The sequence below is a fragment of the Phaseolus vulgaris genome, chromosome 11 (assembly GCF_000499845.2).
Source record: "Phaseolus vulgaris cultivar G19833 chromosome 11, P. vulgaris v2.0, whole genome shotgun sequence".
Taxonomy (NCBI): domain Eukaryota; kingdom Viridiplantae; phylum Streptophyta; class Magnoliopsida; order Fabales; family Fabaceae; genus Phaseolus; species Phaseolus vulgaris.
Window position 1 is genome coordinate 8,021,603 of NC_023749.2, and position 21,659 is coordinate 8,043,261.

The 21,659-nt window shown below is 30.7% G+C and overlaps 2 protein-coding genes across 2 annotated transcripts; both read right to left on the reverse strand.

Annotated features, from left to right (window-relative positions):
• Nucleotides 1-5,323: 5,323 nt before the first annotated feature.
• Nucleotides 5,324-9,633, reverse strand: LOC137820511 (uncharacterized). Its single transcript, XM_068624639.1, has 10 exons — nt 9,348-9,633; nt 9,003-9,102; nt 8,194-8,260; nt 7,577-7,642; nt 6,976-7,069; nt 6,719-6,829; nt 6,446-6,546; nt 6,052-6,126; nt 5,871-5,963; nt 5,324-5,739 (listed from the first exon to the last, which is right to left on the reverse strand). The coding sequence occupies exons 2-10, from the start codon at nt 9,014-9,016 to the stop codon at nt 5,446-5,448; spliced, it is 915 nt and encodes a 304-aa protein (XP_068480740.1). The 5' UTR covers nt 9,017-9,102; nt 9,348-9,633; the 3' UTR covers nt 5,324-5,445.
• Nucleotides 9,634-13,364: 3,731 nt separating this feature from the next.
• On the reverse strand, nt 13,365-16,215 carry LOC137823588 (serine carboxypeptidase-like). The gene is made up of 9 exons (XM_068628793.1): nt 15,896-16,215; nt 15,191-15,359; nt 14,966-15,085; nt 14,710-14,853; nt 14,451-14,601; nt 14,280-14,368; nt 13,945-14,206; nt 13,713-13,846; nt 13,365-13,559 (listed from the first exon to the last, which is right to left on the reverse strand). The coding sequence occupies exons 1-9, from the start codon at nt 16,213-16,215 to the stop codon at nt 13,365-13,367; spliced, it is 1,584 nt and encodes a 527-aa protein (XP_068484894.1).
• Between the last annotated feature and the right edge of the window lie 5,444 nt (nt 16,216-21,659).

Here is a 21,659-nt window from a genome sequence, read left to right on the forward strand (position 1 = left end):
GGTAAACTTATAAGTAACTTAAGACCATACCTTTAATTAAATCAATGAAAAATTTCAGAATGATCAATCATTTCACCTTTAAAAATGTGTTTATTCTTATCTTTTCAAATCTCACGAATAACTACATTAACAATACTAATCTTCATAGGCTAAGAGGTCTTCATAGGCTAAGAGGTATACCTGCTCTTAACCTAAATTCATAAACCAAACCCAAAACATGATGAACAACACTACCCTTTTATGTATATGAGCTCCCACAGAACATCAAAATAGCACAGGTTTGCCACATAGTCTAATGAAAGCATAGTATTTAAAAATTCACAAATCATAACTAATAAAGAAATGCATTTTTTAGTGGGATATGACTCTCACAGAGCTAATTTGAAAGCGAAGTTCCATGTAAAGCCTTTATCCTTAAAAAGAAATGAAACTTAACTATTTAAGTTTGTAAATAGATCTTTGGGATTTCTAAAAGCTAACACATATTGTATGCTTTAACTGGAAGTCTCAAACTTTTGGTAAATCAATTTCCTTATACAATTTAACATGTAAAACAATAAAAAGCTAATCAATTTCATGAGTTTTCACATGTGGTTTTAATTCTTGTAAAGATTGATATATCTCTTTATTATACTAGGGTTAGTTAAGTAAGTAGGCTAAAAATTCAGATTAACCTTTTGTCTTTATTCTTTTGTGTGTTTTTTTGGCTACGAAAGGTACATGTGTGATGCTTTACATGAGAATTATGTCATTTAGAAAGATGTATGATTTTGGTTCTATTTTTTTTTTTAAATTATAAAGAAATTATAATATTTTCATGTAATAGGATTGTAACATACTTCACATTTATTTATTTTTTATTGATAAAAAAAATTCAAAAATAAACTTCTTCGAATTTTTAATAGAAGATTGGATATATACTACTTCTATATTATATATAGGTTGCATATGTGTGTGTTTTGTGAATTGATTTTACTTGAATCATTGAATGTAGACGAGGAAAAGTGTCCTAGTGGGTGCCATAAAGTAGAATTATTAAATGAATTAATAAAGCAATATCATAATCTCCGTTGGCAGACAGGGATTATTTAGGAAGATATATATGCTGCCTCTGAAGTTCCCTATCTCTTTTAGTAATTACCTTATTATCTGCATATAATGCCTGCATTTTGTTCTTAATTTTAGTCATTCATTCATACTACTTTTTCATAGTGCTTCTTACAGTACCAATTTTAGTTGACTTCTATCTATCAATTATCACACAATCATTGCCTTCATATCAACAAATCAAACTTTTTACCTTCCAAATATGTTCATACCCTTATCATAAAGTCAATCCATCTTATTTTCACCCACCCAATTCCATCCATTTCTTTTACGTATACTCAATTTTCTTCTAGCTTTTCAACCTCAAAACATAAGAGATTTGTTCATCAACCACAAAGACATTAAGTTCATGAAATTTTTTACATCTTTGAGAACTTTTGTTGTTGTTGCCCAATCAAAAGAATGTTGTAGTATACACACTCATTCATGTTTACACGCACATGCTAGCTACAATATAGACCCTAGGTCATTTTTTCTTCTTTTCCACGTTAACAAAAGTTTAATTAGTGAGGACTATAATTTGACGTCCAAAGAAAATGACTTCCTTTGTCTACTTCTTTCCAAGTGAAATTTTTGAATATTAATGGGTCATCATCTCACGACAAACTATATGGGCAAACATATGAATTGTTTATACAAATAGTAATTAATCATTCACCACGTGAAAGGTGTCATGTTTTTTGCTTCAATTATTTGGTGTAACTTATATATTACGGTGGTTATTTTTATGAGAAGTTCTCTTGAAAAATTATTTTATTTTTTTTTCATTTCGTCCAAATTAATTACTTTCAAAAACGAGTTAGTCAAATTCGATCCATTTTCACATTTTGGAGGTTGATCAACCTGTGTTGACAATGGTAGTTAATAAGACTTTAGATTCAAAGATCCATATTAATAAACTATTATTGTCTTAACGCCCACTCTATGTTATTAAGATAGTAATGGGAATTTTTTTTTTGTAAAATATTGATATATTTATAATTACTAGATAAATTTCTTATTTCTTTTGATATGATAAAAAGGGTCTTATTATAAGTTATATATATATATATATATATATATATATATATATATATATATATATATATATATATATATATATATATATATATATATATATATATATATATATAAAAGGTTGAATGTTGTGTCTTTTAGACAGCGTGATTTAACACTAATATATAAATATGAAAATTTTAACACGATATCAATCATTTTGTTACTGTGGTCTCAATTATATGAGAGAAGTTTATCCATATACATTGAAGTCAATGGATTTTAAAGTTATGTAAGATTAAATTATATATGTTAAAAGTTTGTACACATAAATTAAAATTTAAATGGTACTAAATTGACTCTAAAACAGCAAATGAAGCTACCCCTTTTTCAACGTTGTGTAGGTTGTAATCGTCTGGCATAAGTGTGACAACGATATCCATTTTTATTAATTTTGTACCTTTTGTTTGCACTGATTGTACCCGTGCCCTAATTTTAAAACTCCTCCTACACTGGTGCTGATCGATAGAATAGTATAAACTAAAACTTTCTCTATTTATCTTGTCTTGTATACCACTGAATTATGATTTAACATGTGTTAAACATACATTCTACAACTATCATAAATACACATATTTCTTAGGAGAAATCATAGTAAAAGCAACAAACAAAGACGTACGATGTATTGCCTCTGAATCCTGATGATTTTGGGTTGAAGTTGGAAGAATGAAGTAAACAAGTAATAGGAGTCACGAGGTAGGCTAGGGTTTTAGTTCACCAAGTTTGGTTGGTATATGATTATGATGTATGATGTGACAAAGGAATATTATTTTTATTTTGTGTCTTCTGGTAGTGTCTGGAACCCTCTTCGCATTATTATTAGGTTAACTTGCATTCAAACAAAGCAACATCTTAAATTGAAAGGGTGAAGTGCCCTGAAAAAGAAAATGAAAATGAGGGTTTGTGAAAGTTGAAGGAGAGAAAAAGTCAAAGAGGTCCTAACTACACTGAGATACGATGGACAAGAATATCCTGGTCGATTGAGTGAGGACAAGATTATGCAACATCTTAACTAATTTTGTATTATTAGTATCAATCATTTCATTTTTTTATTGTTAATAATAAGATTAGTAGAAGTTTTGTTTTCTGAGTCCCGTGACAAGGGTGGCAGTGGCAGAGACTCAGCCGCACGTGCGTGCACGCTCCTTTAACAGTAACGAGTCCTTAATCAATCACTTCATGCAGATAACAAATTGAAAACTGCTAGGTTTTAGTTTCCAAGTCCATTATTATAAAAACGTTGACCTTTCTTTTGTTTTCTCTCTCACTAGCTAGCTGCATAATTTGTGTCAGATTAAACAATGAAACTATAGTTATACCAATGGATCATAAATTTCCATTTGTTTGATGAGGTTGGTGAAGATTGGTTCCCTACTTTGAAATTTTGGAACCAGGTGGCCAATGGAGTGGTAGAAAAAGGACTAGCAATAGCTAAGAAACAGAAGGAGTCAAAGGAAGGGATAATGATTTGGTGGTGTTGACACTCTTGACAGCATGCAATTTCATGGTCCTTCTCCTTCTTCTTCTTCTTCTTCCTTTGCCTTGATTGATAAGTTAGCAGTTATATATCTGTTGTGTGGTCTATCACGTTAATCTCATGACATGACCCTCCTTCACCACTGCAGTTCATGATCACCTATCTGTCTTTTTATGACTTGTTTTCTGCCACAAGAATCAGTTTCCTTCATTCAAATTGCCCTTCTCTCACTACTTATTCTTTCCACAGTTTATTCAAACCACCTCTTTTCAAAACTACACTCACTTCAGCAAACCCTAAAATTATACAAAAATTAATTAGAATAATTTATTGGACTCGTACATAGAAGTTTTACCGATTTGATTTTTGTCCATGTTCACTTATTTTTATATATTCTTCACTTAGTCTTTATAAATATAATGTATTCTTAATTTGATATCAAATTGATCAACGTGTAATAACGGGCCATTAGTTTAATACTTGGTTAATTATTTTATTTTAATTGTTCGTTGAAAAATAAAATTCACTGTCACTGTGCCTGTCACTGTGCCTTAGTTTTCATAATCTAGTACAGAGTTGAATGCATTGTTATCTTCACACTCTAATAAAATTAATAAATTTAAGAATAATGATACATTTTCAACTATATTATAACTTTTAATATTATTATTTTAATATTTTTTATATTATTTAATTATTCTAACAGTATCATTTTCCTAAATTTATACAATCACAGTTTTAACATATACTGTTCTGTACTCTTTTAACTTTTTTTCTTTAATGACTACAATATTTTAAAAGCAGGTTCTCAAAATGATTGTAATCATTTCACACATAAATATGGAGGATGATATAAAGTTTTCTTTTTCTTTCTTTTTTCTGATGAACACAGTATTTTTAAAACCATAAATGGTTTTATGGTTATCAAAACATCATTTTCCTGTAATGATGTCATAACACCATAATAAATTTATACTTAACACTCAGTATTTTGTCCTCGTTCCTTTTCTCTCTCTTTATAATACAAAAGTTTACTACCAAATAATCTGAAGTACTCCTATTAGCACACTAATTAATTAATGTTTTATCTTTTGGATGCTGTGGAGAAAAGCAAGGATACTAGCACTTACCATACGAAACCCACGGAATCAGTCAGCAGAAGTTTTGCAAAAGCAAAAGCTTACCAGACAAATGTTTTCTGATTACCATATTTTGTTCAAAAGAACAATTAAATCACAGAGCTCTGATAAATATCTCTCTTACGTTGCATCATAAAGCTGTTTAGGTGGGGACACCGTCTCCACCATAAAGTGTCTCCTATGAGGTGTCATTGAGAAAGTTAATTAAAAGAACTTTCATGTTGATTAGATCATAGTTAAAGCAAATTTGTATGGATCTACCCAAAGATTCTCTCACGTTAAAGCTAACACAATGAACTTATTCTTAAGTTTATTTTTCTCTTGAGAAATTAAATAGGAAAGATTTTGGTTAATATCCATCAAGATTTGGACTTATACAAAAAGTGCCACAAACTGGGCTTGTTGAATATATGACAAAAAAAACTAGGACTTTGAAATGCTAGTTTGTGTTATATTCTATGTAGTACTTCATATGAATTCTATTACAGTGTGATGTCAGTATTTTCATTAAACATTGAACGTCAAGTAAACAAATGAACCAAAGTTAACAATTAAAATAGAGGGATCAAATTTTTAAAAAAAATGAACCAAACATAAACTTCAAGCATATGCAATGACTATCATATATTTTTACTATGACTAAATTTCTCAGAGCAACTCTCAAAATCAGGATATTTTTACATCTCGCAAAATCCTTGCAGCCATAGCTCCATACCTTCTGGCTTCCCAGTCACTAAGCTTTGCATTTTGCGAGATTGGCTTATTGTGATCCTCAACATTTTCTTCAACGAGACCAGATCCTTCTTCTACAACATTTCCCTCACTGTTTTTACCCTCCACAGCAGTTTCCGCATCAACTTTTTCAACAGTTGCCTCACCTGAGTTCTCTGTGCACTCTGCTGAATGTTTGAATCCCATAATGAAGAGTTGAATACTTGGATGTTGAAATGTCTCATCCATCTGCACAAAGTGAAGCCTTCAGAAGTAGTTAACCAAACTCACCTATTTGTTAACTTCAACTGAAAATAATATAGCTAATTTAAGACATACATGTAGCGATAAAACATAATTCATAAGAACATATAGCTTACCTTGGACTTCGAGACAGTCTTCACCTCGAAGTTTCTTTTCCACATCAGAAGCATCTTCTCATGGACACTTGTAGAGCGGATCTCAGAGCCCAACTTCATGAACAAATCCGAAACAAAATAATTATCCAAGTTTATCATAAGAAATATGTGCATAATTTAGTAGAAGAGTTGAATAACGTACCATAATTGTAGTCCTAGGTCCAGATAAAGCAAGTATTGTCTGTAATAGAGGTTCCAATAGATGCTCTACATAAACCTTAAAAGAAATACACCAAAACAAACAGAAACAGAGTGACAATCAATTTGTGAGTAATATACCAAAAACAGTTCCCAGTGCATTAGTCAATTTAATCTTTGAAATTACAACTAATAACAACTTATTACTTAAAATTATATTTTTAAAACTTCTCGGATTAAATTGACTAACGGTTAGAATGACCAATGTTGACAAATTTCAGGGATTAAAATCACATTTTTGTAATTTTTAGGAATTAATTTGATATATTGTTAATGAGTTAACTGTTAAGGGATATTCACTTCCACATTTCTTGCAGAAATGCCTGTTCTACACTTACAACATCAGTGCCAATAATGTAGTCAAATGGAGGACCCACAGCCTTAATGTGACTCTCGTCTCCCCACTGAAGTTCAGCAACCTTGATTGAACCAAATGACTCTAAAAGCAATTGATTTCCAAGTCAAATAATGCTATTTTTAAATCCACATACAGAATAACCAGAGATAGGTACAACCAGACAATTCAAAGATAAATATAAATAATTTAAAACAAATAAATAAATACATAAAGCAAATGGCAATGAGGATGGTTCAAAAGTATCAGATCAAACCAGGATTCTTTTGCATGACCCTTGAAATATTACGCTCAACATTTCTCTCCAACAATGGCAAAACCTCCTTTTGGTCTGTCACTATAACATCACACCCCAGCAAAGCCATGCCTGCAATGGAACTGCATATCAGACTAGGCATCAACCCCCAACCTAAGTACTGAAAGTAGGGTAAACTTTATAGACCAATTTCAAGAATATATAAGTAAGTACATTGATTCAATGAACTGATTTTAAACAACAATTTTAAAACTCACCAAAACCAGAAACACCACAGCCAGCTCCTAGTTCAATTACACGTTTTCCTTTAAGTTTAGCTGGGGAAAATCTCCCTCGTCTGCAATTCCGTTCCTGAAACAATATAAAGGTAATTTAGTAATATTACTCTATTACAAGGTAATCGAAACTAAAATAAATATTTAAAGAGCTTCATAACCTAGTTCATGGTTAAAGGATCTCATGTAAACTTAAGATCATGTCCCAAACAAAGAGAAAATGTGACTCATTTCCATTCATGTCATTTAATTTCCTCTTCCAACTTCTTACATTTTTAAAGGAAAGAGCTATGGCAATAAAGGTTATTTATATGCATTCACGGAAATTTTATTCATGCACAGTTTCAAGAATAAGTTCAAGTCCAAGGCTTATCTGTCAGGTCTGGACAGCTAATTTTTCATGTACATAGCAAATTACAAGGCACGCATCATCTATGCTTTAATAATTGAGAATCTAAAGAATATCGAATGAATTGGCTAATTTCAAAAGTTACATAAAAATACAGTTAGGATGTAACAGTTTTTTTCATTATGAAAAGGTTAAAAGGGCATTCCAGAAATGTGAGATGCACACATAACTTACAAGAAACTTAGCAAACACAAGTGATGCATCCCAAACTGTAGTCCCCAAGTGCTTGGAATTGGGATCCTATAAAAGAAATGATTGAATTGTCAGAGATTTCATAGAAACATACGTAAAAGGAACAAAAATCAGAAAACATTACAAGTATAAAAAATTATCAATTTCAACAAGTCATTGTCAAGTTAATGTCTACACTCTATAAGCTGAACAGTAAGAGAAGATCTCAGTCAACAACATATAATAATTTGTAGGCACATGGCACAATAGTCAGTCATCAATTCAAAAATTTATAATGCAGATCTCATCTCTACTGCTTATGCCCTAAATCTAACTGGAGGTTTTTTCTTCCCAAATACTTCGGGAATACTTACAAATAAAACAGTGTTAAAGTCTCTAGTGCATATTGAGTGGCCTTGATGCACTGACCTCATCTTAGCCAAATTACTTGCTCATTGTGAGCCATATCTTTCACTGCTTAACACTAACAGAGCCTAGAATTTTCTAAAAGGAGAAAGGTACAGTAAGCTAACAAAACTAAAGTTCAATGGGCCCATTGCAGAAAAGAACACCCTCCTTGAAGCACCCTCCAAACACGTGCTTTAAAAACAGTATAATACCTGAGAAAACTGCAACTCGTGGCCCAAAACCTCCAATGGCATCTCAAAAGTTGTTGGGGAATTTAACCTGGTAAAGCGATATTGAACATTATGAAACAAGTATTTATAATATGCAACAAATCCTAAAGAAGAATCATTCAATTGTCTTTACCAACAACCATTATATGTTCTGCATGTAAAAGTTACTGTACAACATTGTAAAGCTAGATATCACAGTATATGTTTTTCCCTAAACAGAAAAAAGTGATGTCTTAATTGTGCTGACAACTGTATGATGTATTGAATTATCGACTTAATAACAAGATGGGGGTGCGAGACTAAAGGTAAGGAAGCTAATCTAATGTGGTCAATCGATACAAATTCTACCAATTCATTGCAAACTTACAAGCCAGCATAACAAGAGGAAGTCAAATCTTCACAATCCATTCAAATGAAAGAAGCAGAACAGAAACAACTAAGTATTCAGAAAAGGCCAACTATGTTAATCTTTCAATCAATAATCGCTATCACACATCTCACAAAGCATTTAATTAGAAAAGACATCCATAGTTCCATGATCATTATAATTTAGTTTTAAATGACAAGTTGAAGAAAAACAAGCAGGTCAAGATATCATAACTAATGATCCATTACTGCACACAAAATAGAATTGGCAATACCAACAACAACAAAAACAGCCGACGCACACATTACATATACTAATTTTACTGTCAAGGTTCAGAGATACATTATATTAGTATTCGCGAGGAAATACACAATTTTAATTTTGTTTTCAACAGATAGATAACTAATTAAGAAGGAATGTATACCTGTCAGGCTCCATAAGATCACAGTCTTCAAAGAAAAATCCTTAATACGAAAAACGAATCTAGAAGACCTATCTCCACCTAAGGTCATGCGCCTAAATCACTGGCAAGGTAAAGAGAGGAAAAAGGTCACAGTATGGTAGTGACAAAAATTTAACTCCGAACAGATTTTTACAGGATTTTTCCCTAATCAAAACCCTAGTTTGTTGAAATCATTGAAGAAATTAATTCCACTATTTTAAGTGGTTTTTATCCAATTCAAAATATTTATCATGTTTAAAAAGAAACTATGAAGTAAAGTGAGGGGAAAAGAATAACAAAAAAGGAGATTGAGATGAGAGAGAGAACCGCGAAACGTGAAAGCTGAAAGCTGAAGTCAGAGTCTTTGAATTGGAACTATATGGTAGCAGACAGAGACACCCAAGAGGAGTAGAACTTCACCTTCGGATCAGCCAAGGTTTGATGTTTGCGCCACTCTTCAAACTCATGAGGTTTCATTCATATCTATTATGAAAATTTAAGGTTAATTTCACTTTATAAAAACCAATTTGGTAAGATAAGTATATTTTATATATTATAATTTCTCTTCAATTATTTTCTTTTGCTACTTCTTCTCATCTTTTTCTTTTCCACTTTCCTTCTAATCTTTTCCACCTCTTAAATCATTTCAAATTTTTTAATTCAGTAATTTTTTTTTTCATTATTTTCGGGACAAAAATTTGTGCCTCTATCCCTATTTATAAAATCATTTCAACTTTATTCATATCTTTGAAAAAACAACAGAAAACAATAAATTGTTAAGTAATACCTATTGTTCTTCTAAAATTACTTTATTATATTTAAAGTTAAAAAGGTTGAATGACGCTTTGATATCGGTGAATATTACATTTTCAGAGAAACTTTATGCTATTAATTTAAATATTTATGAATGTTTCATAGTAAAAACAGGTCAATTAATTACTGTATTTTCGAAAAAAAGTAATTAATGCATCATTCCATTATAAAAACATCTTAAAATAGGAATAAGGAAGGTACTCAAAATTATTTGGGGGCGTAATTAATAAAGCTCAATTTCATCGTACTATGAACAAATTGTTTATAGAATTATGTTGTTCAAATTTTGTTTGTAAACTTGTATTATTATTGAGAAATTTATTTTACATATTAATTTCTTTACCATATGGATATTTTGAAATTTAAATGGTTGGAAATCTCACGTCGACTAGATATTAGAGCATTTCATAGTATATAAGTGGGTGCAAACCTCACCTCATTGAGCCAGTTTTATGAGGTTGAGTTAGGCTTAAAGTCCACTTCTTAACATGGTATCAGAGCCTATCCTAACGAGTATTTGTTGGGTTTATTAGATCAACCGCCATCGAGCCGTTATTTGACCACCCCCACAATGTTATGCAAAGACCAAACTGTCCCTATTATTTTTTAAAAATCCTAAAATGCACTTGAACTGTATTTATTTTTTTTCATTATGGATTATGGAATCTAGAAAAAATTTGGATTCACACTTCCAGTAAAACTTCGGATCCACCAATCTGTAATTCAAAATATGCATTTCACATTCAAAAATCCATCATTCAAAAAAAGCATTCCAGATCCACCAATCCGTAATAGAAATATGCATTCTGGATTCAGAAATCCATAAATAAATAAATAAAAGCATTCCAGATCTACCAATCCGTAACAGAATTAGGCTTCTGGATTCAGCAATCCAAAAATCAATAATTTATCAAAATTTGTTTCTGAAACACTCCCTCATCCGAAAAAAAAAATGATTCGATTCCGAATTGATGAATCCATAGCACACTCCCAAATCCCGATTTCCAGATATCACAATGTCCTTTTTCAAATAAAAGATCAAGGCCAGTTTCAGCATCTAGAAAATTGTGGGGTGCAGGAAGAAAAACCTAGGGGTGCAGGAAGAAGAAGCCTAGGTAGAATGATGACGCACAAAAAGTCCATGGCATTGCTGATAAATAAAACAAGACTCTTTCTTCCTACACCTCCATACCTTCTTGTGCCACCCCATACTAAATATGAAAATACCATTTTATCCTTTTTCTTTCACCCCCTTGAATTTGAAATAATAAGCCTATGGATTATGTAATCCGGAATTTATCCGGATTACATAATCCGGAAGTCAATTTCATATTTAGAAAAGACTTCCGGATTATGTAATCCAGAAGCTAATAACACATTTGAAAAAAAACTTCTGGATTACATAATCCGGAAGCTAATCTTATGTATAGAAAAGACTTCCGGATTGTGTAATCCAGAATCTAATCACAAAAGACTTCCAGATTACATAATCCGGAAGCTAATTCTGAATCTAGAAAAAGACTTCCAGATTATGTAATCCGGAATATTGAAAAGGGTATTTTTGGAATAAGAAAAATTTATGGGGGTGACACAAGAAGGTATGGAGGTGCAGGAAGAAGCAGCCATAAAACAAAAAACCCATGGTGCATTTACTGGTCCAGTTCGTCTGAAAAGGTGTAGGACTGGCAAAACGGGCTACTCTAGTTTATTTTAGTCTGATTCCTACATTTTTCTTCCTGCACGGGTAATTTTTTTGAAATATCAGAATTATTCTTGGTAATTTTGGATGATTCTAAAATAAAGGTTCGTAAGAAAACGTGATTTTAAAATAGGAGTTCAATAAGTAAAGTGTGTTTCTGGAAGGCAAAAAATAATTCTAGAATATTCTTTCCAAAACATATTTTTTTAATTTCTATAATAATAAATTTGGAATTCATAAAATGTATTACGGAAAGTATGTTCTGGAAATATTCCATAAAGAGTAATCCATAAGTATTTTTAAAAGGTGTAAAATGTTCTTTTCTGAGAATGATGGGATGCAGGAAGCCATTTGTTGGGGTGATTCTATTGGTCTATCAAAAGTGGGATAAGGCAGGTTGATACGCTATGCAGTCTCAAAATAGTAACTTGTCATGTCCTAAGAAGGGTTAGCGAATTTACGGATTGGTATGTTACTTTTTAATTTAATTTAATTTTTTATAATTCTTTTTATATCTATTTAATCATTGATATTAATTTTTGGAAAATAAAAATATAAGAAAAAACAATTAAATTCAATTTTAATTATAATGAAAGGATGTTTAATATATAATAAAATAAAATAAATATCAACAATACTTTAATGAATCAAATAATGTATAAATAAATTAATGTAAATAAAGTTCTATATAAAACATTGATCACCACCAATATTTATTTCAAAAACATGAGATTTCTCTTTGAAAGTGCTAAAAATAAAAAAGCATCAGCCCGCCCCATCCCGCCAGTGGCCTGTTGAGTTGACGAGTTAGACGAATCGAACCAATACAAGATAACGAGTTCAAAAAATTAACTCATCTCACCTAAATAATGATGTGACTATTTTGTCATCCTTAATCTTATGTTATATGATTTGTTACTTTAACAAACACGTTATTCAGAAGAAAAAAAAAAAACTTTATACTAAACTTTAACCACGTCAAAATCTCATTTAAATCCTTTAAAACATAATATATCCATATATATTATTTTAAGTTATAAAATAACTTAATCCATTTTACTTATATTTATTACAAATACCTAAATTTTTTATTCAAATATAACATTGTTCTGTTTTAGTTTTCGATCATTTTTCTAAGGAAAAATATTTCTTTAACATTCAAAAAGTAAATAACATACACTTGAGAAACCATTATAATAATATAATAATATTTTAAATTAAAAAATAAATAAAATAAGATTAAAATATTAATTTATTGGTATGTAAAGTGTATATATTGTTGTGTGTGGTGTTAACATACCCTCTTGCTAATTTACAACGTCACAAAGGATTGAATCCCACATCAGCTGGAAAAATGCTGAATGTTTTTAATTGTTTCTTCTAGAATTGACATTTTCTTGTATAAAGTAAATACAAAATGGCGAACATTGTTCAAATAGTAACACAGAGTATGAAGATCAGGGACTTGAGAAAGGTTCAGAGAAAAACAATTTCAATCTCCAAATATTATCCATGAATAGTGGTATACGAAGTAATTGTGAACACAGAACATGTCAGAGGATGTTTGGTTTTGGCTTGGGTTATTTATTATTCTGTAAACAGCTTCTCATTTCATTTCTTCTCTTTTTTATTTCACTATATATTTCTTCTCATACCATTTATTTTATTACATCCATTAATTTCTCTCTTCTCTTTTTTGTTTCTATCCATACAATATGGTAAACTTTAACAATGTTCTTTTTGGTTTTGAAGTGAGTGTATTAATTATTTCAGACACTGTTATCAGCTTTGGTAGGATCCTTTATAGCAAAATTTTCTTGCAGGTAGTATGGTCAAGATCTGAGCATTTGACTGGTGATTGTACAATAAAGAAAGAGAATAAAGAAGATGATCAATGGTCTTGATCTTAGCTGGTGAGAAAAACTTGGAGAAGAGGATGCATTCAGTTTCCCTCCCGTCCAGCTTGTCAACATCTGAAGTGCAGCTTTTGGTTGATCCATAGGGACCATGTGCCCTGCCCCATGCACCTGTTACACATAACAAGGCTAAATGATGGATGCATGAAACTATAGTTCACAATTAAAAGAGATGAAAACAAAAAACTAATGTTAAGATATTCTCATATCAATCTCTGAAATGAAAAAAAGAAAAGAATAGTCCTACAAAATGTAACCCTGTACCTTGAGAAAAGTTAGAGGTCCATAGCTATTAAGAGAACCTGCTTCGGCACCATCAACCACAAATTTCCCTGTAGGAGATATCCCAAAGGCCTTTTGGCCTGACCACTCCATGGCTTGTACCCACCTTGAATTCCCTGCCATACAAGAACACATCAAGAACTCAAACTAACGTAAACATATATCTTCTTCAACAAGAAAACAATTTGCTCCCAAATATGTCAAGAAGAATCACCAAGCCAATTGCATATGAGATCTTCTTCACCAACATACACAAGCAACTTGATTCCATCCTCAAGAAGAGAAGGAATAACCACTTCCAGGTTTCTCATCCAGTCTTGCATCATAGCCACACGAACTTCTAAACTGCATAACTCATACTTCAAGTCATCCATCACACCCAAAGCACTCTTCACCTTCTGCATGTTTAACAACGTCTCCACTTGTGTGAAGTTGTAGCACAAATCCCCCTCACATTTCTTTCTGATGTCATAGTACTGCAGTTTGTGTATCAGCAGAATGAGATAAGTAAAACAGTTAACTAGGTATTGTTCTTTCATTATTACTTACATTAATGTTGTCGATAAAGTCCAGGATACGGTCGAAAATGTTTTCACAAATATCTACTGCTCTGATGCAACTATTTCCACCTTGAGCTTCTGAAAAATCATACACAGACAACATCACAACGGGAAACACCATGGTAGAAAGGGATGCAAGTGACAAATGGGAAACTTGTACCGCAAGTTTTAATGGCTTGTTCACAGTGTGGGATTAACATGGTGACATTGTCGTACTGAGCCTTTGTAATTATTCTGTTGTCTAATGCAAAATCTGGGTATGCTTGGAATTGAATTGCAGGATTGGTTAACCCATTACCGATTGCAAAACCCTTTGTTGTGTCGAATGAATCAATGAAAGCAAAAGCAACAACATAATTAATAGTGTGATTTCATTCATTAACCTTTCCCAGTCATATATATAAGAAATTGTGTAAGACCTTAAGGTTTATATGAAGTCCTTGATTTTGTTTATTTCCTTGGTTAACCCGGGATGCAAGTGCAGGAACATAGTGTCCAGCATATGATTCACCAAAGATGTAGAAGTCATTCTTAACGAAATCAAGATGCGTCTTGAAAAACTCCTGCAATTACAGTAAAATTAATTAGCAGATATTATTCATACAGAACAGGATATTGTTATCTTGTATTAGGATACATGATGAAACAAGGGACTTTTATATACTTAATTCTCACCTGCAAGAAATCATATAAATCAATGCTAACACCGGTTTCATCGTGGCGAATGTCACTGTCATCAGAAGAGTAACTAAAACCTGTCCCAGTGGGTTGGTCAACAAATATAATATTTGATGCCTGCAAAATGAGAAAAAACAACTTGTTGATACAAATAAGAAAAAAAGTTTGGTGTAAGTTTATAACACTTTCCATAAAGGAAACATGAAAATTGAATAAAGTGACCTGATCCCAGCCATAATGATTCCATGTAAGAGACAAGTTATTGGTAATATGAAAAGGACCATTTTCGTAAAACAAAGCTAATTCACTTCCACACCCTGGTCCACCAGTCAACCATATGACAACAGGATCATCCTTACTGTTCCGTGATTCAAAGAAAAAGTAGAACATCCTGCATGTCATACAAAGTTGATGCATAGCAATTCATATTAGAAAGACAAAATTTAAGTGAATTAATTAATTAACCCAACTCAAAGCCAAGAATGGAAGCACATTGGTTATTAAATTTAGAATTATTTTCCAAATTCACTGATAAATTCAACAGCTTTTGTATTAACTAACATATGATAAAAGCTTTTACATAATATTATATAGTTTGGTAATTTTTACAATAAATATCATAAAAATCATACACCACTGGTTGGATGACAAACTGATAGTGTATAAATATTGTACTTACTACATGATATTCCTTAAAGGTGGTCAACTACTCTAGAAATATGTCAATCTTGTGTAGATTTTTTCTGGTCACAATCGTTTGACTTTAAATTTATCGGGAACAAAAAAGGAAGCTCGATCTTAATGAATCATTGTGAAGAAAAAGAGTTTTTTCTAAAGCCCTTTGACTCATCAAATGGCATGTACTCAGTTACTTTAAATCTCATGGTCTTAACACTTTGTCATTCCAGAGAACTGGTATATTTTTACCTGGCAGCTTTGGAATGAGGCAGTGAATAATAGCCTGCATGGTGACCAAGGTCTTCAACAGATGGCCCAGAATCACCAAGAAACGAGAACTTCTTCTCCACGATCATACCAGGGACAAAACCACCATGGTCACCTTTTGTAATGTTAACTGAGTCCTTTGGAAATACGTTAAGGCTTCTTATGAGCCTTTCTGCATGTGATTGTGGCAGGTAGGCAGGGTGATGAGAGGGGTCAAAAGTAGCATAAGAAGAAGAAAGTGACAGGAAGAAGAACAGCAGAAGAGAGAGTTTGGAGAGGGATGGTGATGATGACAATGCCATGTTGTTTGCATTTTTGAAAAAGGTGAGGCAATGACTTCGATTTTATAGCACTCTCCCAATGCTGAAGATGTTGATTAATTAGTGTATACACTAAAAGCTATAATTGATTGGATATATATACCTAGAGGAAATTGAAACAAGAAAAGATTTGTTTTATTCAATGATATAACATCGTAAACGGATTAACCAAAAGAGACTTGCACATTGATAGGCAAAAACAACTAACTGCTCATACTAGAAAACAGGAAGCTAAAACAAACTTTATCCTATCTGTAATTTGATTTTTATTATCATAAACAACAACGTAAAACCTGAACTTTCAACACTTATGCCATGTCTGGTCAACATAGTTTTTTCCACCTTCACCCCATAAGTCAACTATATATATATATAGTCACTGTATGTTCATTTAAATTTATAATTTTTTCGTTATTTTTTTTTGTTTTGTATAATTAAAATTACAAATTTTTACATAAAGAAAGTGTGAGATAGAGCAATTTTTATAAGTTAATCCTTGTTGTGGTGAAATTTTGCATGATTTATTCATATTTCATAAAAGAAAAACTCAAATTACATACAGATTATTACATACGAATAAAAATCCATATGTAAAGTGGACATTACATACGGATATTTATATACGGATAAAATGTCGTATGTAAATAAACGTTATATATAGATTCGTATGTAAGAAAAAAGTCGTTACATACGGATAAAATCCGTATGTAATTTTGACGCTAAAAAACGAGAAACATTACATATGAATTCAATCCGTATGTCAGTTATTTATAATTTTAATTAAAAACAAAACTGTTACATACGGAATTTTTTTGTATATAACTGATTTTAAAATTAAATAAAAAGTAATAAAAATTATTACACGGATATTTTCGTATATAAGTTATTAATTTTTTATTAAATTATTACATACGGATTTTTTCCATATATAATTTTTTTTTAATTGTTACATAAGGATGATGTCCATATGTAAGTTATGTATTATTTTTTCTATAAATTTCGCATGTAACATATTTAAAAATGATAAAAACCGTAATATATTAAAAAAATAATTTATAAACTTATATTATTTTGGAAATATATTATTTTTTTTAAAAATTAAAATTGTGAAAAATGTAACATGCGAATTTATTGGGAAGCAGTGCATAACTAAATTTAATATATTATTTTATATATTACATAATTAATCTGATCAATTTATTAAAATTATTGTAATATATATTTAATAATTATAATTAATATATTATTTATTTTTCAATCTAATTTTTTTTAAGTACTCTTTTATTATTATGTTTGAATAAAATAAAGTTTACAAGATCAGAAATATAGTTAAAAAATATACCTCTTACATTATTTAGATAATATAAAAATGACAATCAATGACAAGCTATTATGATGGGTCTAATCCACCCATCATAATAAGTATTGAGGTGGCAATATAGTAAATAAATTAAAATATACTATATCAATTGTTATTAAATCTGATATAATAAATATTTATTATATCAGTTACTATTTTAAGGGACATAAAAATAGTTTCTATGTCAGTTATAATAGATATGATATAATAAGTCTAATATTCTCTTTTATGTTATTTTCCCTTTGTGTTCTAACGTTTTGGTTATCAACACTCTTTTCTGTATTTCCGCTCTCAACAACGATTACCTTATCTTTTCGGTACACTTCTCTTTCATGGCTAACAACAAGCATTCTCCGTGTTCTATCCTAAGAGCAATTATTGTTGAAAGTTAAACCCTAATCCGTAATCTGCTTCACGACTATGTCTCGATCAACACAGGTAAGCAATTTTTCGACATAGGTCAAAAGTGAGTACTATTTTTGGGTTTTTCATTTGGTTGAGGATGGTGGTTGAGTCGCCGCTCCAGCTGGACGCCGCTCTGGCGTAGCAGAGTGTCATCTTCGAGCCCAAACCACATGACTGGAACGTGAAATTAATTGAAGGAGAAGCAGCTTGTTATCTCCACTGCGGTTGCTAGCGCCGCCTCTAGCGTCATCGTGGTAGAGGATTTCGCAATAGAGTTCGCAAAAAGATTGAGGACGACAAAGTTCATGGTGACGATGATTTCGCAACATTATCTTAGTGTTGGTTTTGAAATTTCATCTAAACTAATAGATGCCTTGTTTTGCCGAATTGATTCCCCTGAAAAGTTATTTTATACGAAGGACACTGTTTGATTTTATTGCTATAGTTGTGATACATGTTTGTGGCATTATTGAATCATATTTAATTTTTTATTATCTTAATCTATTTCATGGTTGTTGACTATTTGAATAAGCATAATGATTGACTTTATATGTTCATAAATTTTTCTATGTATTTTATGTCCTAGAGTTGCTATATATGTTCCAACCTGAGAATTGGCTTTGCAGACTTCACAAGTGTTTAAAGAACTTGGAAAGCACTTGAAAATTCAAGTTATGGTTACACCAGGTGTTGCTTCATCCTTGTGGAAGTAAGTGTACAGTTGACCTGCAAACCAAATATTCATTTCTCCTAATCATTAACTGTTATATTAGATGCATAATGCAAACCATTTTATACAAATTTTGATCATATATACTATAATAAGAACAGAGACTTCATGTTAGTCCTGTCATTATATGGTCCCCATTTAGTTAACATTACATTTTTTAGTGTATCATTATTTAAATTTGTTGCAAACTATATAACTATCTGAGTTATACCTTTTATAATAAATTTAACCTATAGTAGATAATATATTAAAAGGAAATATGATAAAGGATGTGATGCCATACTCTTTGAAATTGTACAAACATATATGTTAGTATAACTTTTTGTTGAATAAAAAAAGGAAGAGAAGAGAAAAATATGAGGTAAAATAATCCATAGGATACATTAATCTTAGAGTTACTATAGAGCCTACAACATAGGCCTATGAGTACCCAAATTGAAACACAGCAGCTGTAAAGTTGATAACTCCAAATGTTAGTTGTACAGTTAAGACATTATACGAATCCATTTTCTTCAAAAAAATAAAATAATGATATGGCATGAATCCATATAGGGATGATAGGGCTTTACTTTTGCCTGGAGTGGACAACTTGTTGGTTATATCCTGCATGATTTAGATAATAAGAATTTTGTAGAACAGTCTTAGTTTTTTTGTAGAAGATAAGATACTCATGTATCTTGTAGAACCCACACTGGTCAAACTTTTTATATATGTTTATTTTTTAATTCCTTTACCTTTTCAATGTTTCCATGAAATTTTCTAAATTTCAATTCAATTTTAGTCATGGATCTCTCAACTAGCAACAAGTGAGAAGCCTCTTGTTTTCTGCAAGAGAATAGTGCAAGTGGTCAAATAAGGAAGCATATATTTCTTTTCTGCTTTATTTCTTCATCTAACAAATGGTCAAATAACTAAAATTTATATATATGTGTGTGCCTTTTGTGACCTAGTTATTGGATGTTGGTTATTGAGCTTTTGCATTGGATTAATTTGCTATAGTTAATCTAAATTCTTCAAAGAGTGATTGAGAACAAATGTTTCGACCTGTAGGTTGAAGAAATCTTATAAGATAAAGGAATGAATAGATAGAGGATGGCCAACCAGAAAAACTGTGCAATTAAGAGTATTAGATGGGAAGTTTCAAAGTTGAAAACTTGAAGATTAACTTGATGCTTGGATTGTATGGTATAGAAGAATTAGGAAAGGGTAGAAATAAAATGTACTCATCTTCAGTTTAAGCTGTAATTTTGGTTGAAACTGCATTCAATGTGTTTGTGCTCTATTTCCAATCTTTTTAACTTTACAATTACTTTAAAACAAGTGAAGTCTCTACAATGTAGCCATTGCCTTGTTGTGGATTATTCAGATTTGACAAGGATTGAAAAAAATTTGAAGATTTTGTAGGTTGAAAAGCAGTTATTCAAGTTTGAAGACTGTTTTTCAACTATGTTTATATTTTCTTTTCGTGTCTATATTCTACTGGAGCATTATTTGTGACTAACTAATGACTTTTGTTAGATTAGAAGTCATGCTTAGAAATACTTATTGAAAATTCAATGCTCCTAAAGGCACAACATTTATGCCTCCTCCTGACATACTATTTTTCGATTTTTTAGTTTTGGTGCCACTACCAACTTCCATTGGTTATGCTTTTTCAATAAATATGCTTGCACACAGGTTTGCCGCATGGGATTAACCCTCCTTGCTAATGAATACCGAAGCAAGGAAAACAAGCTCCGGTTCTTCATGGTAATTTTCTCATATACTGATTTTCTTCATGAAGCTGAATTTCTTGCTTCCTTTTCCCAATTTTGAAAGTATTTCATTTTAAGAGTTTAAGTTCATATATTATTAACAAAAGTATTTTGTTGGTATCAATCAATTATAAATAATTTTAGATATAACGTATCAAAATAATTATTATAAACTATAGTTTTATTATATCAAAATCTATGATAGGATATATAAACATTTTAGATATAACTTATCAAAATAATTATTATAAACTATATAGTTTTATTATATCAAAATCTATGATGGTATAAAAAAACATTTTAGTTAACTTCTTATTTTATTGAATTTTAATAGAGATTTTTTAAAATTTGTTTTAAATTTAAATTATCGGAAACAATTACTAAATATATGTAGAAATATGTCTTTCATGTTTTTAATTGGATCTATAAAGTTTAGAGTCTTGTTTGATCTAAATTACTAATATTGGTTGTTCCTAAAGTTAATACTTTTTTTTTTCCATTCATTCGCAGGGGACTAAGCACGAATGATGTTAAGAGAAATTTGGATTGTTTGCTACAAGAGTATTAAAAGTTAATTTTTTAGTTATTTAACTATTCATCTCTATTTTCAATAGAGATAAAAATATAGAAGATCTTAGTGTACAACAAATTTTTGTTTTTTTAAGGTTGCAAAATTATTTAGTTTATTTAAATATATGAATGTTATATTTATATTTTTTGTACATTGGATAATACGATTAATAATCAAGAATTGGTTTATTTGAAAATTATATATTATTATATGCAGGTTGTTGATATAATTAATGAATGGGGGAAAGCGGATAAAACTAATTAATTTGTTTTAAAAAAATGAACTTTTTATGACGGTTGTGATTCTACCTATCATAGTAACTCATATTTTCTATGATGGTTCTAAAATATTTGTCATAGAAAGTGACTTACTATGACGGTTGTAATGTTGACTATCATAGTAAGTCATGTTTTCTATGACTGTTCTAAAAATATCAGTCATAAAAAGTTTCATTTGACACATACTATGACAGCCATTTTGCACATTTTATGACAATTTATATACAACAATAGTAAGTCAATTTACTATGACAGGTTTTCAACCGACATAGAAACTACAGAGTTTTTATGTCGCCTGAATCTATGTCACTATCAGAACCGTCATAAA

What these genes read in the sequence shown, in the direction of transcription:
- LOC137820511 (XM_068624639.1), bottom strand. An exon ending in ACGAGTTGCAGTTTTCTCAG is followed by an intron (nt 7,643 to 8,193) that starts GTATTATACTGT and finishes TTTCTTTTATAG; the next exon opens with GATCCCAATTCCAAGCACTT. An exon ending in TTGTGTTTGCTAAGTTTCTT is followed by an intron (nt 7,070 to 7,576) that starts GTAAGTTATGTG and finishes ATATTGTTTCAG; the next exon opens with GAACGGAATTGCAGACGAGG.
- LOC137823588 (XM_068628793.1), bottom strand. Translation starts at nt 16,215, where the DNA reads ATGGCATTGTCATCATCACCATCCCTCTCCAAACTCTCTCTTCTGCTG. An exon ending in CCTCATTCCAAAGCTGCCAG is followed by an intron (nt 15,360 to 15,895) that starts GTAAAAATATAC and finishes TATGACATGCAG; the next exon opens with GATGTTCTACTTTTTCTTTG. An exon ending in ATTTATATGATTTCTTGCAG is followed by an intron (nt 14,854 to 14,965) that starts GTGAGAATTAAG and finishes CTGTAATTGCAG; the next exon opens with GAGTTTTTCAAGACGCATCT.